This window comes from Pelobates fuscus, chromosome 9 (genome assembly GCF_036172605.1).
Source record: "Pelobates fuscus isolate aPelFus1 chromosome 9, aPelFus1.pri, whole genome shotgun sequence".
Classification (NCBI taxonomy): Eukaryota; Metazoa; Chordata; class Amphibia; order Anura; family Pelobatidae; genus Pelobates; species Pelobates fuscus.
In genome coordinates, this window is record NC_086325.1 from 3,346,706 (window position 1) to 3,370,266 (window position 23,561).

The window sequence follows — 23,561 nt, forward strand, 5'->3', positions numbered from 1 at the left end:
TATACACAATGTAATATATAGAGAGGGCAGTATATACACAGTGTAATATATATATAGAGGGGGCAGTATATACACAGTGTAATATATAGGGAGGGCAGTATATACACAGTGTAATATATATATAGAGGGGGCAGTATATACACAGTGTAATATATAGAGAGGGCAGTATATACACAGTGTAATATATAGAGAGGGCAGTATATACACAGTGTAATATATAGAGAGGGCAGTATATACACAGTGTAATATATAGAGAGGGCAGTATATACACAGTGTAATATATAGAGAGGGCAGTATATACACAGTGTAATATATAGAGAGGGCAGTATATACACAATGTAATATATAGAGAGGGCAGTATATACACAATGTAATATATAGAGAGGGCAGTATATACACAATGTAATATATAGAGAGGGCAGTATATACACAGTGTAATATATAGAGAGGGCAGTATATACACAGTGTAATATATAGAGAGGGCAGTATATACACAATGTAATATATAGAGAGGGCAGTATATACACAGTGTACTATATAGAGAGGGCAGTATATACACACTGTAATATATATAGAGAGCAGTATATACACAGTGTAATATATAGAGAGGGCAGTATATACACACTGTAATATATAGAGGGAGCAGTATATACACAGTGTAATATATAGAGAGGGCAGTACATACACAGTGCAATATATAGAGGGGGCAGTATATACACAGTGTAATATATAGAGAGGGGGCAGTATATACACAGTGTAATATATAGAGAGGGGGCAGTATATGTAACGGAATGCAACGTATCAGCATACGATATCCGTTGGTACATCTAGGAAATCCACAGTCAGAGTAGAAAGCAAGGCAATATTCCCAATCCTCCCAATAACCGGACGAAACACAGTTTGGGAGTCAACTAACTCGGTTTATTCACAGGCAGCATATTTATACAGTTCCCCATGCAAGGGGTTTCCATACAGTAATTCCAGGGGATTTCTCCCAACATGCACTGTGACTTTCCCAACAGGCATTGCTGCACGAGAAGGATACTCCCACTAAAATGGACGATTAAGTGGATTATCCCCTCGTGCAGCAAAACCGACAATTGACATTAAAATCTATAATTCACACAATATTCGGTACTTCGGAATAACCGAACGTTCGGTAGATAGCTGGGGTCGGAGCGCCCACTTTGTGAGAATAGCGCTCTGATCCCAGCTGAATTGACCGAACGCCGCACATAATACAGTTAAACATTAAAGTGGGTTTAAAAGTACCGAATAAGTACGGGACACATAATGTACCGAACGCGGAACTCCCGAACGCTCTAGAAGTCCAGCGGTGTTCGGATCATTGAGTAGCCGTTTCCAGTTCCAGGCTCTCGACGACCGAACACCGCTGCAGAGACAAAGGATCCAAGATGGCCGACCGCCGCATGGTCGGTAGTGGATCGACGGCAACCTCGGAGAGCCCTTAATTACCGATTGCAACAATGTTGCAATCGGTGAATTGGTACCACACGACTTGGGAATGTGTGGTCGACCTGGGGAGCCCGTATTCGTACGGCGAACGGCCAGGATAGCCGTGTTCCGTCGTATGAATGCTTGGTGCGCTGGCAGCATACGGCTGCCAGCATGCGAACGGCCACAATACGGTACATACACAGGTTAAAATACACAGTACATATTCAGCCTACGGACAACCTTGAATAACTACAGTCCAGAAGTGGCTAGTTTTGCCACAATGCTCCCCCAGAACCAAGCCGGCATACACAGTCTGATCCCAACGGATCGGCTTGGGGATGTCCGGGAGAGTACTCACAGATCACTTCTCGAGTTCAGTCTGTCTGGATAACCCGTCAGCGTTACCGTTTTGTTTTCCTGGCCGGTAATGGATAGTAAAGTCAAAGGGCTGCAGCGCCAAGCTCCAGCGCAGCAGCCTGGCATTGTCTCCAGATACACGGTTTAGCCACACTAACGGGTTGTGATCTGTGAGTAAGGAAAAAGGTTGTCCGTACAAATAGGGCTGTAACTTTTTAAGGCCCCACACCACGGCCAGGCATTCTTTCTCGATGGCGGCGTAGCTCACTTCACGAGGCAGCAATTTGCGGCTTAAATATGCTACGGGGTGTTCTCCGCCATCGGCTCCCACTTGGCTCAGTACTGCCCCCAATCCAAACATTGAAGCGTCTGTGTGAACAAGAAATCTTTTAGTTGGATCAGGAGCAGTTAACACAGGAGCATTGGTGAGAGCAGTCTTGAGTTGTTGGAATGCCTGCTCACACTCTGGGGCCCAGACAACCAGTCGGGGAAGGTTCTTTTTCGTCAGGTCGGTTAGGGGTTTGGCGAGGGTGCTATAGTCAGGGACAAATTTTCTGTAATAGCCGGCTGTCCCTAAGAATGCCAGCACCTGGGTCTTAGTCCTGGGGGTAGGCCACTTGGCGACGGCCTCAATCTTTGCTGGCTCGGGTCTCTGCTGCCCACACCCTACACGGTGGCCTAGATACTGTACCTCGGCCATACCTATGTGGCACTTGCTAGGTTTTAGGGTTAACCCAGCCTCCCCAATGCGATCTAGGATCGCCCCTATGTGGTGTATGTGGTCTTCCCAGGTCTGACTAAAAATGGCTATATCATCTAGATAGGCACAGGCATACTCCTGAAAACCATCCAGTAGCCGATCTACCATCCGCTGAAAGGTAGCCGGAGCGTTTTTCATTCCGAAAGGCATGACCTTGAACTGGTACAGGCCAAACGGAGTGACAAACGCCGACTTGGGGATGGCATCATCGGCTAGGGGAATTTGCCAGTATCCCTTACACAAGTCAATGGTAGTGAGATACTGGCCCCGTGCCATCTTGTCTAACAGCTCGTCTATCCGGGGCATCGGGTAGGCGTCAGACACCGTCTTGTCATTTAGCCTCCGGTAGTCAACACAGAATCGGGTGGTGCCATCCTTTTTGGGTACCAGGACTACCGGCGATGCCCAGGGGCTATCGGAGGGTTCGATAACCCCTAGCTGCAACATTTCGTCTAGCTCGGCTTTCATATGGGTACGGACGGATTCTGGAACCCGATATGGAGCCTGGCGCATAGGGAGCTGCCCCGGGGTCTCCACTCGGTGGGTGGCTAGCGGAGTGTATCCAGGTAAATTGGAGAAGGTAGTCCCCTTGGCGACAATCAGCGCCTGTACCTGGGCACGCTCCTGGGGGCTTAGCCGCTCCCCCAGCTGAACTCCCCGGGAGGGCTCTATCTGCTCCTCGGGTTCTAGTAGGTCGGGTAAGGGTAAATTTTCCTGATCCTCTAAGGAGGAGGCACAGATTGCCGTCACATCCTCTATCCTCTCATGGTAGGGCTTGAGCATGTTTACGTGAAGCATGCGTCTCTTCCCTACCCCTGAGCAGGGGCCGATCACATAGGTAGTGTCGCATCGCTGCTCCACTACCTGGTATGGGCCTTGCCAGATGGCCTGCAGCTTATCTGTGCGGACGGGTTTTAAGATCAAAACCTTCTGTCCCACCTGAAAGCTGCGGTCCCTGGCTCCTCTATCGTACCAGCGTCGCTGGCGTTGCTGGGCCGCCTGGAGGTTGGTGTGTACAGCCTGAGTCAGCGCCTCCAGACGGTCCCGGAACTCCAGGACGTATGATACGATAGGGGTTTCATTAGCGGTACTCTCTCCCTCCCAGTGTTCCCTAATCAAGTTCAAGGGTCCCTGCACCCTCCTCCCAAACAGTAGCTCAAACGGGGAGAAGCCTGTCGACTCCTGGGGGACCTCTCTATAGGCAAAGAGTAGGTGAGGCAGAAACCTCTCCCAGTCCTTGTGGGTTTCCCCGAACGTCCGAAGCATCTGCTTCAGCGTCCCGTTGAACCGCTCACATAGTCCATTGGACTGGGGATGGTAGGCGGAATTAACGATTGGCTTAATGCCACACACCTTCCACATATGTTGAGTAACTTCGGCCGTAAATTGGGTACCTCGGTCCGAGATTATCTCTTGGGGAAAACCTACCCGGGAAAATACCTTCATTAATGCTTCGGCTACGGTCTCAGCGTGAATATTAGAGAGGGCCACGGCTTCGGGGTACCTGGTGGCGTAGTCCACTACCGTTAGGATATACCTTTTGCCAGAGGGGCTGGGTTTTGGCAGGGGACCTACGATATCCACTGCTACTCGGCTGAAGGGTTCGGCTATGATGGGCAGGGGGCATAGTCTGGCTTTGTGGCGATCCCCTCGTTTACCTACCCGCTGGCAGACGTCGCAGGAGGTGCAATATTGGCGCACGTCCTGAGAGATCCCGGGCCAGAAGAAGGCATGGGTCAAACGGTATCGGGTACGGGTCATCCCTAAGTGTCCTGACAAGGGGATGTCATGAGAAATTCGCAGCAGCTCCTGTCTATACTTCTGGGGTACCACTAGTTGTTTATTAGTTAAGGTGACAGACCCCCCCACATCTTTGGCCGTGACACGGTATAGCAGCTCTCTCTCCCAGATGAACCGCTCCCCCTCTAACCCTGCTTGGTCGGTTTGTGCCCGGTCCCTATATACTTGGAGAGTGGGATCGGTCTGGACTTTGGTCGCAAAGGTAGTCGGGGTATCCCAGGACATGGGGGTCAGTTGGGGAACATGGTCTCTTACCTGAGCCTCAGAGTGCGTTGGTGTAGCCGTGGTGCGAGCCTGTTGCCGGGTGGTTACGGGCAGGGCCTCCTGGTACGGAGTCTGGGGAATAAAAGCGGAAGTCATTTGGCCCAAGTCATTCCCCAGTACAACATCGGCAGGTAAATTCTGCATCAGCCCTACTTCTACGGTCCCCTCTCCCACACCCCAATCCAAATGAACTTTGGCAGTAGGTAGCCGGTATACTGCTCCCCCGGCCACCCGTACTGCCACGGAGCCGCCAGTGTGTGTTGCGCCTGGTACCAAATGTGGTGCAACCAAAGTTAAAGTGGCTCCCGAATCCCGGAGCCCTTGCACCTCCTTTCCCTCCAGGGTCACTAGCTGCCGATGGTGCTGTCGGTTGTCGGTGGCTCGGACTGACATTACTTCGTGCAGCACCCCCAGAGGCTCCTCAATTTGAGCGCTCAGCACGTCTTGGGTGGCGGGTGCTACCTGATAATGGTGCGCAGCAGCCCTGGGTGCCAAATTTTGTCGCACCTGATTCCAAGCTTGCCGGCTCCGGTTTTGGGTGCACTCTCGAGAAATGTGCCCCCACTGCTTGCAGGTGTGACACTGAATGTTAGCCCTGCCGTTGTATCGGGAGGGGGCTGGTGGAGTATTCAGTGCCGGCCTGTGTAGGGGTGCGGTGGGGCCGGTAGGGGTAAAATTATTAGGTGGTCCTGTAATCCGAGGGAGATCCTTATTTTGGGCCCCGTGATGTCTCCTGGCATCAAAATGTTGATCCGCCAATTTAGCGGCTTCGGGTAGGGTGAGGGGTTTCCTGTCTCTCACCCATTCTTGTGCTTCTGGGGACAAACCATTAAAAAATTGTTCCAGCAGCATTAACTGCCTCAACTCCTCCATGTTAGTGGCGTTGCTGGCCTGTATCCAGCCTAGCGATGCTTGGTCCAGCTTGTGCGCCCATTCTGCATGAGAATCTTTCTCAGGCTTGCGCAAGCCCCGGAATTTCCGCCGGTATGCCTCTGGGGTAATAGCATACCTCTCCAAGATTGCCCTCTTTACTTTAGGGTAATCCTTACTGTCCTCTCGGGGTACAGCACGGTAGGCTTCAGCTGCCTTACCCGATAATTTGCCTGCCAGCAGCGGCACCCATACTGCGGGCTCCAAATCGTGCAGATCGCACAGCCGCTCAAAGTCCTGCAAATACCCATCGATTTCGTCCTTTTCTTCACAAAACGCTTTAAAGGCGTGATGTGGGACTTTGGGCTTTACCTGTCCGTAGGTGGAGGCAGTAACAGACTCTGCCCTAGGCGGGGTTGCTGGTGTGCTGGTCGCCATCAGATAATCCTGTACATCTGATACCATTACGGTCAGTATTTCCAGCGGTACTGGTTGCGGTAAAAACTCCAACCTGGTTCGCAGCTCTTTTTGGAATGGGGTCTCTTCCTTGGCTGGTGGGGGTGTAGCGCTGCGGGCTCGGTCTCCCTCCATCAATTCAGCGATCAGCACAGCCTTAGACTTGTTGCTGGCTATCTTACCCCTGGCTTCCAGTAGCTCTTTTAAAGTTTGTCGCTTTAGTATGGTATAATCAATCTCCATACGAATTGCCCTTGCTTTCCTTGTTCGGTCGTTCCAGTTTCCACGAACGCTGCTTTTTCGGCTGTAAGGTTCGGATCCCACCGCTGCCACCAATTGTAACGGAATGCAACGTATCAGCATACGATATCCGTTGGTACATCTAGGAAATCCACAGTCAGAGTAGAAAGCAAGGCAATATTCCCAATCCTCCCAATAACCGGACGAAACACAGTTTGGGAGTCAACTAACTCGGTTTATTCACAGGCAGCATATTTATACAGTTCCCCATGCAAGGGGTTTCCATACAGTAATTCCAGGGGATTTCTCCCAACATGCACTGTGACTTTCCCAACAGGCATTGCTGCACGAGAAGGATACTCCCACTAAAATGGACGATTAAGTGGATTATCCCCTCGTGCAGCAAAACCGACAATTGACATTAAAATCTATAATTCACACAATATTCGGTACTTCGGAATAACCGAACGTTCGGTAGATAGCTGGGGTCGGAGCGCCCACTTTGTGAGAATAGCGCTCTGATCCCAGCTGAATTGACCGAACGCCGCACATAATACAGTTAAACATTAAAGTGGGTTTAAAAGTACCGAATAAGTACGGGACACATAATGTACCGAACGCGGAACTCCCGAACGCTCTAGAAGTCCAGCGGTGTTCGGATCATTGAGTAGCCGTTTCCAGTTCCAGGCTCTCGACGACCGAACACCGCTGCAGAGACAAAGGATCCAAGATGGCCGACCGCCGCATGGTCGGTAGTGGATCGACGGCCACCTCGGAGAGCCCTTAATTACCGATTGCAACAATGTTGCAATCGGTGAATTGGTACCACACGACTTGGGAATGTGTGGTCGACCTGGGGAGCCCGTATTCGTATGGCGAACGGCCAGGATAGCCGTGTTCCGTCGTATGAATGCTTGGTGCGCTGGCAGCATACGGCTGCCAGCATGCGAACGGCCACAATACGGTACATACACAGGTTAAAATACACAGTACATATTCAGCCTACGGACAACCTTGAATAACTACAGTCCAGAAGTGGCTAGTTTTGCCACAGTATATACACAGTGTAATATATAGAGAGAGGGCAGTATATACATAGTGTAATATATAGAGAGGGCAGTATATACACAGTGTAATATATAGAGAGGGCAGTATATACACACACTGTAATACATAGAGAGGGCAGTATATACACAGTGTAATATATAGCGAGGGCAGTATATACACAGTGTAATACATAGAAGGGGCAGTATATACACAGTGTAATATATAGAAGGGGCAGTATATACACAGTGTAATATATAGAGAGTGCAGTATATACACAATGTAATATATAGAGAGGGCAGTATATACACAGTGTAATATATAGAGGGGGCAGTATATACACAGTGTAATATATAGAGAGGGCAGTACATACACAGTGCAATATATAGAGGGGGCAGTATATACACAGTGTAATATATAGAGAGGGGGCAGTATATACACAGTGTAATACATAGAAGGGGCAGTATATACACAGTGTAACGGATCACCTGGCACCCCGACTGAGTACCTCCGTTAATGGATGCTCCTAGTGCTTCCTGAGGACTCCAAGCACTCTGGCAGACACCACAATCACCGAATCCGAGAAACCTTTAAATTCTCCCAAGCATATGAATGCTGTAGACCATTGAATAGGAACCATACGAATAGGCTTGTACTCCTAGCAGTCAACTGGAACAGCATGCAATAAATCCTTCCCCCAATAATGAGACGACACATCACTTTGAGGGTAAAACAGGAACTCTCGACTGGCTCATCTAGCCTGGCTTTTATTACAATAATCCACATACAGGCCACACCCAGGGGGAGGCATAAAATAACCAATCACATACATGGTTCAGCCCACACATCCCCTCCCCTCAGATAACATTAAACCCAATTATCCGGTACACTTTTCCAGCCAAGTTCTGGATGTACCCCAAAAACAGGGGGTACACCTTTAAATCAGGGGGACAACAGGGGGACAACATATCCAAAATTCAAGTCATTCGGATGAACAGTTCGGCAGATATGGGGTTCCAAAGATTTGACCGACCGCATGGGTAAAGTATCCGAAAACAGTTCCATGCATTTTGGCCCTGCGGTCGGTCACAAACAAGGGAATGAAAACAGACGAATTGCCTGTGTTATAGAGCCTGGAGAGGGTTTGAATGAATTCCCTTGTTTGTGGGGTTCTTTTTTCCGAACGGCGGGTCATTCGGTAGTTTCTATACGAATTTCTGGAAGTATGGAGGTCTCAGCGGTGTTTGCCTAGTCAAGTGTCCGATTTTAGTTCCAGACACTCGACGGCAAAACACCGCTGTTCGGTAGTTTAAGATGGCCGCCGCCACGTGTTTGTTTCCCGAATGGCGGCCACCCAGAGGACAAAGAATACATTACACTGATTGCCAATTACCCGTTTGCAACATTGTTGCAAACTGTAATTGGAGGCACACTTATTCCTGGGTGGTCTGGTTGTTCGGTAGTTTCACTCAATATAATGAATGGAGTTATTCTACCGAACAATCAGTTGAATGCTGCATACATATCCCAGGTTAAACTCAACACATAAATACATATGTAATATTAAAGGCAGTATACTGGAATATGCTCCACAGTCTTAAAGGGACAGTAGTCCCAAAAGTCCCAATATGTCCATCGCTGATTTTAAAGGGCCAGTAGCAGCAATATAAAGTACAATATGCCCCAAATAACCCAGGGGCCATAGTCAGCAGGTAGGAGGCTAGCAAACAGGCTTCTCCAGGGCCCAGTGGCGAGGTTGGTTTCGCCACACACAGTGTAATACATAGAAGGGGCAGGATATGCATACTTTAATTTACAGAGAGAGTATACAAACACTGTATATGTTGATAAAGGGCAGTATATACACAACTTTTATAGATGGTATTCTATGCACAATGTTAACCCCTTAAGGACAGACGACGGATATATTCCGTCATGATTCCCTTTTATTCCAGAAGTTGTGTCATTAAGGGGTTAAAGGGTTACAGGGTAAAAGTACATAATGCATTCTTACCAGTCCCGCTTCTGACATTTTTAACTCTTGGGGATCCAAGTTCCCAGACTTTAACTTTTCCTGCAAACCCTGAAAAGGTGAGGAATAAGATAAAGCAATATGGAAAAGATTACTCGATATAGGGAAGGAGGGATAGAGGAAATTAACGCAGGAATGAATAGAGGGAATGATACAAATGCAATATGTCACCGCCTGGTACCTGTCAGTTACACACCGATTGTCACCGCCTGGTACCTGTCAGTTACACACCGATTGTCACCGCCTTGCACCTGTCAGTTACACACCGATTGTCACCGCCTGGTACCTGTCAGTTACACACCGATTGTCACCGCCTTGCACCTGTCAGTTACACACCGATTGTCACCGCCTTGTACCTGTCAGTTACACACCGATTGTCACCGCCTGGTACCTGTCAGTTACACACCGATTGTCACCGCCTGGTACCTGTCAGTTACACACCGATTGTCACCGCCTTGCACCTGTCAGTTACACACCGATTGTCACCGCCTTGCACCTGTCAGTTACACACCGATTGTCACCGCCTGGTACCTGTCAGTAACACAGTGATTGTCACTGCCTGGTACCTGTCAGTTACACACCGATTGTCACCGCCTGGTACCTGTCAGTTACACACCGATTGTCACCGCCTGGTACCTGTCAGTTACACACTGATTGTCACCGTCTAGCACCGGTCAGTTACACACTGATTGTCACCGCGTAGTACCTGTCAGTTACACACTGATTGTCACCGCGTAGTACCTGTCAGTTACACACTGATTGTCACTGCATGATACCTGTCAGTTACAAACCCACTGATTGTCACCGTATGGCCTGCCCGTTGCACACAGTGATTGTCACAATATGGTTTCTGACAGGTACCATGCGGTGACAAACAATGTGTGACTGACATGTATCATACGGTGACTGTTACGGGACGCCTCGGTAACCCGACTGGTTGCTCCCGCTAGTTCCTTTCCTTCAGCCGATCAGGAACTTTTACATGGTTAAGGTACTTGTCCAGTGCATGGGAGCGCATAGAGCCGACGAGGACTTTTCCCCGTTGCATCCCCTGCAGGACAACACACTGTTTTGGAGTCTACAACACTGACAAACAGGCTTCTTTTATGCACAGACCCCCGCAACATCGCTAGATAGCGCCGAATACTCAGTGGGCATGGCACCTGCTACAGTGACAGTCAGTGAGTGTAACTGACAGGTATGTTACAGTGACAGTCAGTGAGTGTAACTGACAGGTACCATACAATGACAATCAGTGTGTAACTGACCGGTATACGGTGACAGTGAGTGTAACCGACAGGTATGATACGGTGACAGTGAGTGTAACCGACAGGTATGATACGGTGACAGTGAGTGTAACCGACAGGTATGATACGGTGACAGTGAGTGTAACCGACAGGTATGATACGGTGACAGTGAGTGTAACCGACAGGTATGATACGGTGACAGTGAGTGTAACCGACAGGTATGATACGGTGACAGTGAGTGTAACCGACAGGTATGATACGGTGACAGTGAGTGTAACCGACAGGTATGATACGGTGACAGTGAGTGTAATCGACAGGTATGATACAGTGACAGTGTGTGTAACCGACAGGTATGATACGGTGACAGTGTGTGTAACCGACAGGTACCATATAATGACAACCAGTGTGTAACTGACAGGTATGATACGGTGACAGTGAGTGTAACCGACAGGTATGATACGGTGACAGTGAGTGTAACAGACAGGTATGATACGGTGACAGTGAGTGTAACAGACAGGTATGATACGGTGACAGTGAGTGTAACCGACAGGTATGATACAGTGACAGTGAGTGTAACAGACAGGTAGGATACGGTGACAGTGTGTGTAACTGACAGGTATGATACGGTGACAGTGTGTGTAACTGACAGGTATGATACGGTGACAGTGTGTGTAACTGACAGGTATGATACAGTGACAGTGTGTGTAACTGACAGGTATGATACGGTGACTGTGTGTAACTGACAGGTATGATACGGTGAGAATCAGTGTGTGTAACTGACAGGTATGATACGGTGAGAACCAGTGTGTGTAACTGACAGGTATGATACAGTGACAGTGTGTGTAACTGACAGGTATGATACGGTGAGAATCAGTGTGTGTAACTGACAGTTACCGTACGGTGACAATTGATGTGTATCAGACAGGTATGATACGGTGAGTGTGTGTAACTGAGAGGTAGGATACGGTGACAGTGTGTGTAACTGACAGGTAGGATACGGTGAGAATTAGTGTGTGTAACGGACAGGTATGATACGGTGAGAATCAGTGTGTGTAACTGACAGGTATGATACGGTGAGAATCAGTGTGTGTAACTGACAGGTATGATACGGTGAGAATCAGTGTGTGTAACTGACAGGTATGATACGGTGAGAATCAGTGTGTGTAACTGACAGGTATGATACGGTGAGAATCAGTGTGTGTAACTGACAGGTGTGATACGGTGAGAACCAGTGTGTGTAACTGACAGTTACCGTACGGTGACAATTGATGTGTATCAGACAGGTATGATACGGTGAGTGTGTGTAACAGAGGTAGGATACGGTGAGAATCAGTGTGTGTAACTGACAGGTATGATGCGGTGACAGTGTGTGTAACTGACAGGTATGATACGGTGAGAATCAGTGTGTGTGACTGACAGGTATGATACGGTGAGAATCAGTGTGTGTAACTGACAGGTATGATACGGTGAGAATCAGTGTGTGTAACTGACAGGTAGGATACGGTGAGAATCAGTGTGTGTAACTGACAGGTATGATACGGTGAGAATCAGTGTGTGTAACTGACAGGTATGATACGGTGAGAATCAGTGTGTGTAACTGACAGGTAGGATACGGTGAGAATCAGTGTGTGTAACTGACAGGTGTGATACGGTGAGAATCAGTGTGTGTAACTGACAGGTGTGATACGGTGAGAACCAGTGTGTGTAACTGACAGGTATGATACAGTGACAGTGTGTGTAACTGACAGGTATGATACGGTGAGAATCAGTGTGTGTAACTGACAGGTATGATATGGTGAGAATCAGTGTGTGTAACTGACAGGTAGGATACGGTGAGAATCAGTGTGTGTAACTGACAGGTGTGATACGGTGAGAACCAGTGTGTGTAACTGACAGGTATGATACAGTGACAGTGTGTGTAACTGACAGGTATGATACAGTGACAGTGTGTGTAACTGACAGGTAGGATACGGTGAGAATCAGTGTGTGTAACTGACAGGTATGATACGGTGAGAATCAGTGTGTGTAACTGACAGGTATGATACGGTGAGAATCAGTGTGTGTAACTGACAGGTATGATACGGTGAGAATCAGTGTGTGTAACTGACAGGTATGATACGGTGAGAATCAGTGTGTGTAACTGACAGGTATGATACGGTGAGAATCAGTGTGTGTAACTGACAGGTATGATACGGTGAGAATCAGTGTGTGTAACTGACAGGTATGATACGGTGAGAATCAGTGTGTGTAACTGACAGGTAGGATACGGTGAGAATCAGTGTGTGTAACTGACAGGTGTGATACGGTGAGAACCAGTGTGTGTAACTGACAGGTATGATACGGTGAGAATCAGTGTGTGTAACTGACAGGTATGATACGGTGAGAATCAGTGTGTGTAACTGACAGGTATGATACGGTGAGAATCAGTGTGTGTAACTGACAGGTATGATACGGTGAGAATCAGTGTGTGTAACTGACAGGTAGGATACGGTGAGAATCAGTGTGTGTAACTGACAGGTGTGATACGGTGAGAACCAGTGTGTGTAACTGACAGGTATGATACGGTGAGAATCAGTGTGTGTAACTGCCAGGTATGATACAGTGACAGTGTGTGTAACTGACAGGTATGATATGGTGAGAATCAGTGTGTGTAACTGACAGGTAGGATACGGTGAGAATCAGTGTGTGTAACTGACAGGTATGATACGGTGACAGTGTGTGTAACTGACAGGTAGGATACGGTGAGAATCAGTGTGTGTAACTGACAGGTATGATACGGTGAGAATCAGTGTGTGTAACTGACAGGTAGGATACGGTGAGAATCAGTGTGTGTAACTGACAGTTACCGTACGGTGACAATTGATGTGTATCAGACAGGTACCATACGGTAATTATCAGTACACTGTATGAATGACTAGTATGACACAGGTGACTGAAAGGCGTAAATACCTCTAGGGATATACCGGTCATCACATCTAAGGGATCGAGGACATTGCCTAAAGATTTACTCATCTTCCTTCCATGGGCATCTCTCACCATCGAGTGCAGGAAGACCTGAAAGATCAGAGATAGATATAATGTCACCATGTCCAATTCTGCATGTCTCGGCATGTTCAGCACACAGACTCTAAAACCTGCCCTGTACAGTGAAAGATTCAACATGCAAAGGAATGGGCAGAATTATTAATTTCTATATCTGTTACTGTCAACTGTATGGGAATAGGCAACACAGCCTCTATTTACTATGGTGAGTTGCAGGAAAGAGAGGGAACAAACTCTACCATGTCTACCTTCTGTATGTATTAATATCCCCTAGCAGGGAGAGTGACAGACTCATAGCTCCTTCTGTATGTATTAATATCCCCTAGCAGGGAGAGTGACAGACTCATAGCTCCTTCTGTATGTATTAATATCCCCTAGCAGGGAGAGTGACAGACTCATAGCTCCTTCTGTATGTCACTGTGTCATCCCATGGAGGGAGCTCGTCTTGTTTGTATCATTGTGTCACTTTTCAAGGGAGGGAGAAAATCATAGCTTCTGTGTTTCTACGTTACCACGCAAGGGAAGGGACAAACTCAGAGCTAAATTTGTAATGCTACAATGTTTGAAGAACATTTACCTCTCTGAATGGTAGTTGTCCTGTGAGCTGCTCTCCTAACATAACCATTCTTGCCACCCAAAAGAACAGCAGGTCACTCCCTGTCTCCAGGAGAGAATTAGGATAAAACTCTTGGAAATCTTTGGTCTGTAAAACAATAGGGCTTTATGACAAGGACCTTGCAAGACACAGAAACAAAGATAAGCTGCAATGTGATATTATGGAAAGATTAGGCACACAAAAACACTGGTTACACCGTAACAGCTAAAAAACAAAACAGCTTTATTACCTAAAAGCTGCTTTTAAAGGATCACTATAGGGTCAGGAACACAAACATGTATTCCTGACCCTATAGTGTTAAAACCACCATCTAGCCCCCCCTGGGCCCCTCATGCCTCCATAAATATGTATTCAAGCCTGCAGCTGTAACTCTGCATGCTGTTTGCCTCAGAAAAACAAGCAGTCTGCGGACATCATCAGAAGTGGTGGCCTGAACCAATCACAATGCTTCCCCATAGGATTGGCTGAGACTGACAAGGAGGCAGATCAGGGGCAGAGCCAGCATGATTCAAACACAGCCCTGGCCAATCAGCATCTCCTCATAGAGATGAATTGAATCAATGAATCTCTATGAGGAAAGTTCAGTGTCTGCATGCAGAGGGGGGAGATACTGAATGTTTGGATGCATTTTAGGCAGCCATGACCCAGGAAGGATCTCTAACAGCCATCTGAGGAGTGGCCAGTGAAGTTATCACTAGGCTGTAATGTAAACACTGCATTTTCTCTGAAATTGAATACGCGATAGATGATCACTTAGGACCCCCTGTAACCATTAACATAACAGACTTACATGGTTGGGCCAACCTAGCATAGCGAAAGGGAAGAGCGCGGATGAAAACCACGTATCCAGAACATCTTCATCTATAAAGCAGGACAGAAAATGGGTTTAAATGACTTCGTACATCACGAGACAGGGATAAGCTTTGATAAGATTAACGCGTTTCACTTTTATTCACAAAAATTAACATTTCGATTGAAACAATACAATCTTTTCATGCAAAAGGTTTTTACCATTTAAACTCCATTAAAACAAGGTTTGTGACCACTTAAAGGGACAATATAATCCCTGTGACAAGACCAATCTCTCCACATTGTATTGGAGGAGCCTGGTTGCCCGCCTGTTGCCTTTGGATTATGGACCGGCAGCTAAAGGGTTAATTTTACTGTGCAGAAGGATTTATTTCTTCCTTTCTGCACAGCTGTTCGGTAGATGCTATCTACCGAACAAACAGCCGTTCACCAACCTCCCCAGAGCCGTGGGAAGCCGGCCGGCGTTGTTAATTGGCCACCCAGAAGCTGGAGTGTGCTGCCAATTTACCTCCCTGAAGCTGCGGTTAACCGCGGCTTAACGAGCGTGTGCCGGCAATTGACCACCCAGTAGCTGCGGTTAACCGCAGCTTAATTGATTGTTACTGGGTGGTCGCGGTTACACCTAGCCGCCACACGATGGCGGTGTTCTGGAGCTCCCCGGGCAGCCAGCGTTTTTCTGCCCGGCTTTCATGCACCAAACCCGGACACTTTTACGTGCAGGCACCGCTGAACCTCCAGCCCCTGGTTCTAATTCGTACTGATTTAACGAATGCATGTAAATTCAGGATTTTATGTTGGAGGAATGTTTTAACCCAGATAGCCATGCCATGAAGCATATTAGTGTGGCGAAACCGACCTCGCCACGTGTCCTTGGAGGGGGCTGCTTGCCCGCCTCTTACCTTTGGACTATGGCCCTGGGAGATTGGGCCCTTTACAAACAGTATTCGGCCCTAACAGAGTGCATGTCACTCATTCTGGCCCTTAAAATACAGTGGGGTCATTCGGTACTTGCCCTGTGTGAGCAGTGATACCCCAGATAGCTATGCCATAGAGCCTATTCATATAATGAAAGGCTATGGGAAAGACTTTAGCTCCATGGCAATTGAACTGTGTGAATAGGATCTGCGCGCTATTCGGTAGTTTTGTGCGCTCAGATCCCAGCTATCTGGGGATATGTGAAATGTCTGTGTGTTATGTGTAAAAGGTGACTTTAAAATACATAAAGTGTTTTACTGTCTTTGTGTCCCCATGTGCTCAAGGGAGTCTGTCTCTGTCCTGGGAGGTAATTGCATTACTTCTCCATTGTCTCCAGGAGAGAGGGCTCTTGAAAACCGGTCTGAGCCGGAAAGCCATGCTGGCAGGGGTTTTAAAAGATACTTTACTACATTTTGAACCCCTGGTCTGATTCATGCCATTTTTTAATATGTCGTTCCCCTGAATGGATTGATTGTGGATATGTATTTTTATGTGAATGTGATGTATGGTTTTAGAGTTATGAAAGTTGGGTAGAAAGTATGTTTTAACTGTATGTATAATTGAGTTTCCTCTCAGGATAAGGGGAGGGAATATGTGGGATGTAACTGATTTGTGAGTGGTTGTTTTATACCTCCCTGTGGGTGGACCTGTATTTGTAACAACTGCAATAAAAACCAGGCTGGGTGTGCCAGCACACGAGTTCCTGTTTAACCCTCAAAGTGAAGTGTCGTCTCATTATTGGGGGAGGATTTATTGTATGCTGTTCCAGTTTGACTGCTAGAAGTGCAAACCTATTCGTATGGTTCCTATTCAACTGTCTACAGCATTCAGATGCTTGAGAGGATTCATATGCTTCTCCGATACGGTGATTGTGGTGTCTGCCAGAGTGCAGAGTTGTTACAGTCTTCCATCTGGTCCCCTAGGGGAGTGTCCACCAGGTGGGAGACCTGCATAAATACAGGGGCAGGTAGCCCTCAATAAACAGACCACTGCTTGACCCTCAACACGGAGCCTTGTTTCGTTCTTGGGGGGATTCACTGTATGCTGATAGAGACTGATTGCCAGGAGTGTAAGCCGCTTGGGAGCTTTTCCTGTTCGTCTGCTAGCAGCTATTCGTGAGGTTCCAGTTCGGGAGTTTGGAGTGCTACCTTATTCCCTTGTATGAAGTTCGGGAGTTTGGTGCATTCACTTATATCCAATTCGTGAGTTTTGGTGATTCTACAGTAGCTGTGCCTGTCTTTGAAAAGGGGATTATAGCCTAAACGGATTTTAACCCCTTGTCTGCTGAAATGGTCCGTTACAATCACCATAACAACTACACCTTAATGTACGACATACAGCTTAATGTACGGTATGCAGCTTAATGTACAGTATGCAGCTTAATATATAATATACAGCTTAATGTACGGTATACAACTGTTGTAGAATTATTAAATTGCCTATTATTGATTTTCTTAACAGTATTTAGAATATTAGAAGGAAATGCTTTTCTAGAAGGTTATGAGCAGCATCGGAACGGTCAAGTTCCTGTAATTTGAAACATTGTATGCCATAGTTAGATCATGAGAACTGTACTAATAAAATGTGTGTGACAGACCCCTTTTGGGAGTGACAGATACCATCTCGGAGAATTGCCGTTGTATTCGGATTATTGTGGATTTCGGGTACTTGTGGATCCGTACGGTACACGCCGCCACGTGGAAAGAACAATGGGTCGCGGCCATTTTGACCGCATGAACTAATGACCGAACTTTCCACACGACGAATTCCAACCTTACCGGTAACGTACGCCCATACTGGTCGACAGATCCAAAGTACCGAAATAGAGACACCGGATCCAAGAGAGAGTTTTTGTTTATGTTATATGGTTCCTGAGTAAATGGTGCAAACGTGTATCTAGCGAACGGCCCAACCGATCTAGGGGATTTTCACGTATATTGTTCCCCTAGATCTCCGTTCCCTAATACACGTAGCACATTGCATTTTCGTTATATATTGTGTGTGTTATTAAACCTGTAATTTTTGTTAAATATTCTGCTCGGTACAGTGGGAGTGACTCCCGCTGTAAATGTATTATCTCCTCCGGATACGGGGAGGAGTTGTTGTACGGCATAAAAGCCCGAGTTGCAGAATAAACATTATTCCTACTTTGACCCTCAACACAGAGTCTCGTCTCGTGCTTGGAGGGGATGGCTATTACTTGGATGTCGTAATTATGGGGAACCTGTTATGCTTTAGCTGACTTCGTGCTTGGGGGAAAGGACACCTTCTCAGCGGCGTAAACCCCTACTACACCGGGGTGCCGCTACAATGTGTATTCACTAAGCCTGAGAAACTAACCTTGAAGCTAAATGGTGCCAAGTACTCAAAATGGCTGGCTGCCAGATCCCCCCTCCCATCGAGCGAGCCTCGTGCTAAACAACAATGGCGCTTGAATCTTATGTCCACTCCCGTGTCAAAGATGACGACATCCCATGATGGGAGGATGCCCAACTGACCACTTAACCCCTAAGCCAATTAATAATATTGATGGGAGGGTGTTGACTTAACCACTTAACACCTAATCCAATTAATAATCTTTATTTGTTGTTATCTTGATATTCTATGATGATGTAACCTGAATTTAACCTGAATTTAACCTGAACTCCGTGTGTCAGTGTGAATTTACTTCTGCGTATACGCAATTTAATCATCTCTAATTTGGACAGGAACAGATAGTCATTCAAACTTCTTTGTTTGCTTAAAAGAATCTATATCACAGCTTAATATATAATATACAGCTTAATGTACGGTATGCAGCTTAATGTACAGTATACTGCTTAATGTACAGTATACAGCTTAATGTATAATATACAGCTTAAAGGGACACTATAGTCACCAGAACAACTTCAGCTTAATGAGGTTGTTCAGGTGAGAACTATAGCTCCCTGCAGCCTCTCTCGTGTAAACACTGTATTTTCTGAGAAAATACAGTGTTTACATTGAAAGCTAGTAACACCTCCATTTGCAGTCACTCAGAGTGAACCAGAGGGACTTCGGAGTTGATTTAGGCATAAATCCACTCAGATCTGCTGTCAGCAGAGCACAGGGCAGCACTGTGCACAGCATCCTGTCTGCGGGCTGCCAGACTGTCAGCACCGCGGGAAATCCGCACAGAGTCAGCTGGAGCGGACAAGCTGAAGACCGGAGACCGAGGAGGAGGGGAGGATTCAAACTGTAAGTAAACTTATTTAGTGGATGGGAGACGGGAGACGGATAATGGGGATGGGGACGGGGACGGATAATGGGGATGGGGACGGGGACGGATAATGGGGATGGGGACGGGGACGGATAATGGGGATGGGGACGGATAATGGGGATGGGGACGGGGACGGATAATGGGGATGGGGACGGGGACGGATAATGGGGATGGGGACGGGGACGGATAATGGGGATGGGGACGGGGACGGATAATGGGGATGGGGACGGGGACGGATAATGGGGATGGGGACGGATAATGGGGATGGGGACGGGGACGGATAATGGGGATGGGGACGGGGACGGATAATGGGGATGGGGACGGGGACGGATAATGGGGATGGGGACGGATAATGGGGATGGGGACGGATAATGGGGATGGGGACGGATAATGGGGATGGGGACGGAGACGGATAATGGGGATGGGGGAGACGGATAATGGGGATGGGGGAGACGGATAATGGGGATGGGGGAGACGGATAATGGGGATGGGGGAGACGGATAATGGGGATGGGGGAGACGGATAATGGGGATGGGGGAGACGGATAATGGGGATGGGGAGACGGATAATGGGGATGGGGAGACGGATAATGGGGATGGGGGAGACGGATAATGGGGATGGGGGAGACGGATAATGGGGATGGGGGAGACGGATAATGGGGATGGGGGAGACGGATAATGGGGATGGGGGAGACGGATAATGGGGATGGGGGAGACGGATAATGGGGATGGGGGAGACGGATAATGGGGATGGGGAGACGGATAATGGGGATGGGGGAGACGGATAATGGGGATGGGGGAGACGGATAATGGGGATGGGGGAGACGGATAATGGGGATGGGGGAGACGGATAATGGGGATGGGGGAGACGGATAATGGGGATGGGGGAGACGGATAATGGGGATGGGGGAGACGGATAATGGGGATGGGGGAGACGGATAATGGGGATGGGGGAGACGGATAATGGGGATGGGGGAGACGGATAATGGGGATGAGGGAGACGGATAATGGGGATGAGGGAGACGGATAATGGGGATGAGGGAGACGGATAATGGGGATGAGGGAGACGGATAATGGGGATGAGGGAGACGGATAATGGGGATGAGGGAGACGGATAATGGGGATGAGGGAGACGGATAATGGGGATGAGGGAGACGGATAATGGGGATGAGGGAGACGGATAATGGGGATGAGGGAGACGGATAATGGGGATGAGGGAGACGGATAATGGGGATGAGGGAGACGGATAATGGGGATGAGGGAGACGGATAATGGGGATGAGGGAGACGGATAATGGGGATGAGGGAGACGGATAATGGGGATGAGGGAGACGGATAATGGGGATGAGGGAGACGGATAATGGGGATGAGGGAGACGGATAATGGGGATGAGGGAGACGGATAATGGGGATGAGGGAGACGGATAATGGGGATGAGGGAGACGGATAATGGGGATGAGGGAGACGGATAATGGGGATGAGGGAGACGGATAATGGGGATGAGGGAGACGGATAATGGGGATGAGGGAGACGGTGTAGCGGAGTAGAGGTATGATCCAAGGTAGCTCCGCTGGTAGACAGGAACAGCAATCCGATACAGGTATCAAACGGGTAGCGTGGTTACAATCCCTTCCCTCCAAGAACTAGACGACACATAGCTTGGAGGTCAACCGTCAGCTTTATTCACACAATTTCTTTTATGGCTTTTTCCCATGCAAGGGAGGTAACTCAAAACAACCAATCAAATCACAATCACCTCCCCTCCCTCTCCTCCCCTTAGATTAGCAGGTAAATTAATTAGAGGGAACCGAGTTTTCCCCAGTTTCTGAATGTCCCCTAAATACGGGGGGTACGATGATAAACGAGGGGTCCCCTGGTAGGTCTGCTCTGGGTGAGTAACATATTCAAATTTCACCCAGATCAGACCAGGGGTTCGGGAGTTACAGATATTTAAAGATTTGACCGACTGCAGGGACACAGTAGCCGAAAACAGCTCCATAGATTCTGGCCCTGTAGTCGGTCTATTTCACTGCATAGAAAGTGCCGAACAGCTCAGCCATCCGACCCCAATCTTTGGTTCGGATGAATCCCCTAGACTGGGGAATACAAACTACCAAACGGCGGGCCGTTCGGCAGTTTGGATCATACGATTTGGGGATCCTGGAGGTCTGAGCGGTGTCTGGGTAGTCGAGCGTCCGATTTTAGTTCCAGACGCTCGACGACCAAACACCGCTGTTCGGCAGTTAAGATGGCCGCCGCCACGTGGAGATTAGGCGAACGGCGGCCACCCACGGACCCAATAACGGTATGTGCAACATTGTTTCTTTCTTACAGGCAGGTACAATATACAGGATGCATCGACATATAGAGCTAGGGACAAATAACATGGTAAATAAGAGTCTCTGGTGGCTGCTTCTGCCACAATGCTCCCCCAGAACCAAGCCAGCATACACAGTCTGATCCCAACGGATCGGCTTGGGGATGTCTGGAGGAGTACCCACAGATCACTTGTCTAGTTCCGTTTGTCGGGATAACCCGTCAGCATTTCCATTGAGCTTCCCCGGGCGATATTGGATATTGAAATCAAAGGGCTGAAGCGCTAAGCTCCAGCGCAGCAGTCTGGCATTGTCTCCTGACACCCGGTTCAGCCAGACCAACGGGTTGTGATCTGTGAGCAGGGAAAATGTTTGTCCAAACAAATAGGGCTGTAGTTTCTTGAGGGCCCACACCACGGCAAGGCATTCCTTTTCGATGGCGGCGTAGCTTACTTCTCTGGGTAAAAGTTTTCGGCTGAGGTAAGCTACGGGGTGTTCACCGCCATCGGCTCCGATCTGGCTCAGTACTGCTCCCAATCCGAACATTGAAGCGTCTGTATGGACGAGAAAGCGTTTAGTCGGATCGGGAGCAGCCAACACAGGGGCATTAACAAGGGCATTTTTTAGGAGTTGGAAGGCCTGTTCACACTCTGGGGCCCATACTACTAGTTTGGGAAGGTTCTTGCGGGTCAAGTCGGTAAGGGGCTTGGCTAGGGCGCTGTAGTTAGGTACAAACTTTCGGTAATATCCTGCCGTCCCCAAAAAGGCTAGTACCTGGGTTTTAGTGCGGGGGGTTGGCCATTTAGCTACGGCCTCTATTTTGGCTGGTTCGGGTTTTTGGTGGCCGCTGCCTACTCGGTGTCCGAGGTATTGGACCTCGGCCATCCCTATATGGCATTTACTGGGCTTGAGGGTCAGTCCGGCTTCCCTGATGCGGTCTAGTACTGCTCCGATATGGTCTAAATGATCGGCCCAGGAGTAACTAAAGATGGCTATGTCATCTAGATAGGCGCAAGCGTACTCCTGAAACCCGTCCAATAGACGGTCCACCATCCTCTGGAAGGTGGCCGGGGCGTTCTTCATCCCAAATGGCATGACCCGGAATTGGTACAGGCCAAATGGGGTGATGAAGGCCGACTTGGGAATGGCGTCCTCGGCTAGAGGAATTTGCCAATATCCTTTACAAAGATCAATGGTGGTTAAGTATTTCCCCCTAGCCATTTTGTCTAATAGCTCGTCTATCCGGGGCATGGGATAGGCATCGGATATGGTTTTATCATTGAGCCTCCGGTAATCTACACAGAAGCGGGTAGTTCCATCCCGCTTCGGCACGAGTACTACGGGGGATGCCCAGGGGCTATCTGAATGCTCAATTACCCCTAACTGCAACATTTCCTTCAGTTCCTTGTACATGTTCCCCCTCACTGCTTCGGGAATGCGGTAGGGCGGTTGACGGAGTGGGATCGGATCTAGGGTTTCTACCCGATGGGTAGCTAACGGGGTATATCCCGGGAGGTTGGAAAAAGTGGCTCCTTTTTCCCTAATTAAACTTTGGGCCTGAGCTTTTTCCTGGGGATTCAAGCGGTCTCCTAGCTGTACGGCTGCGAGATCCTCTTGTAGCGTTCCTCGGGCCAGCATGTCAGGGAGGGGTAGGTTATCTGTGTCCTCTGCAGCCGAGGCGCAGATGGCGGATACTTCCTCTGTGCGCTCGTGGTAGGGCTTCAGCATGTTCACATGGAACATGCGTCGGTCCCCGGTCCCGGCGCAGGGGCCGATTATATAGGTGGTATCGCAGACCTGCTCTACCACCTTGAATGGGCCCCGCCAGGAAGCCTGCAGCTTGTCAGTAGGGACGGGGCGTAGGACTAGTACTTTCTGGCCGACCTGAAAGCTGCGGTCCCTGGCTCCCTTATCATACCAGTGGCGCTGGCGTGTCTGGGCCGCCTGGAGGTTGTTGCGCACAGCTCGGGTCAATTCCTCCAGGCGGTTCCGAAACTCCAACACATAGGGTACGATAGGGGTGCCGTCAATGGTCGTTCC

At 48.4% G+C, this 23,561-nt stretch overlaps 1 protein-coding gene across 4 annotated transcripts in view; it reads right to left on the reverse strand.

The window, feature by feature from the left end:
- Nucleotides 1-23,561, reverse strand: part of VARS2 (valyl-tRNA synthetase 2, mitochondrial) — a 64,509-nt gene that overhangs the window by 11,554 nt on the left and 29,394 nt on the right. For all 4 annotated transcript variants that reach the window (XM_063430998.1, XM_063430999.1, XM_063430997.1 and 1 more), the window contains exons 19-22: nt 14,977-15,047; nt 14,148-14,273; nt 13,478-13,582; nt 9,264-9,332 (exon numbers count right to left, since the gene is read on the reverse strand). In XM_063430998.1, coding sequence (XP_063287068.1) covers nt 9,264-9,332; nt 13,478-13,582; nt 14,148-14,273; nt 14,977-15,047 — 371 coding nt within the window. The remainder of the gene's footprint in view (nt 1-9,263; nt 9,333-13,477; nt 13,583-14,147; nt 14,274-14,976; nt 15,048-23,561) is intronic.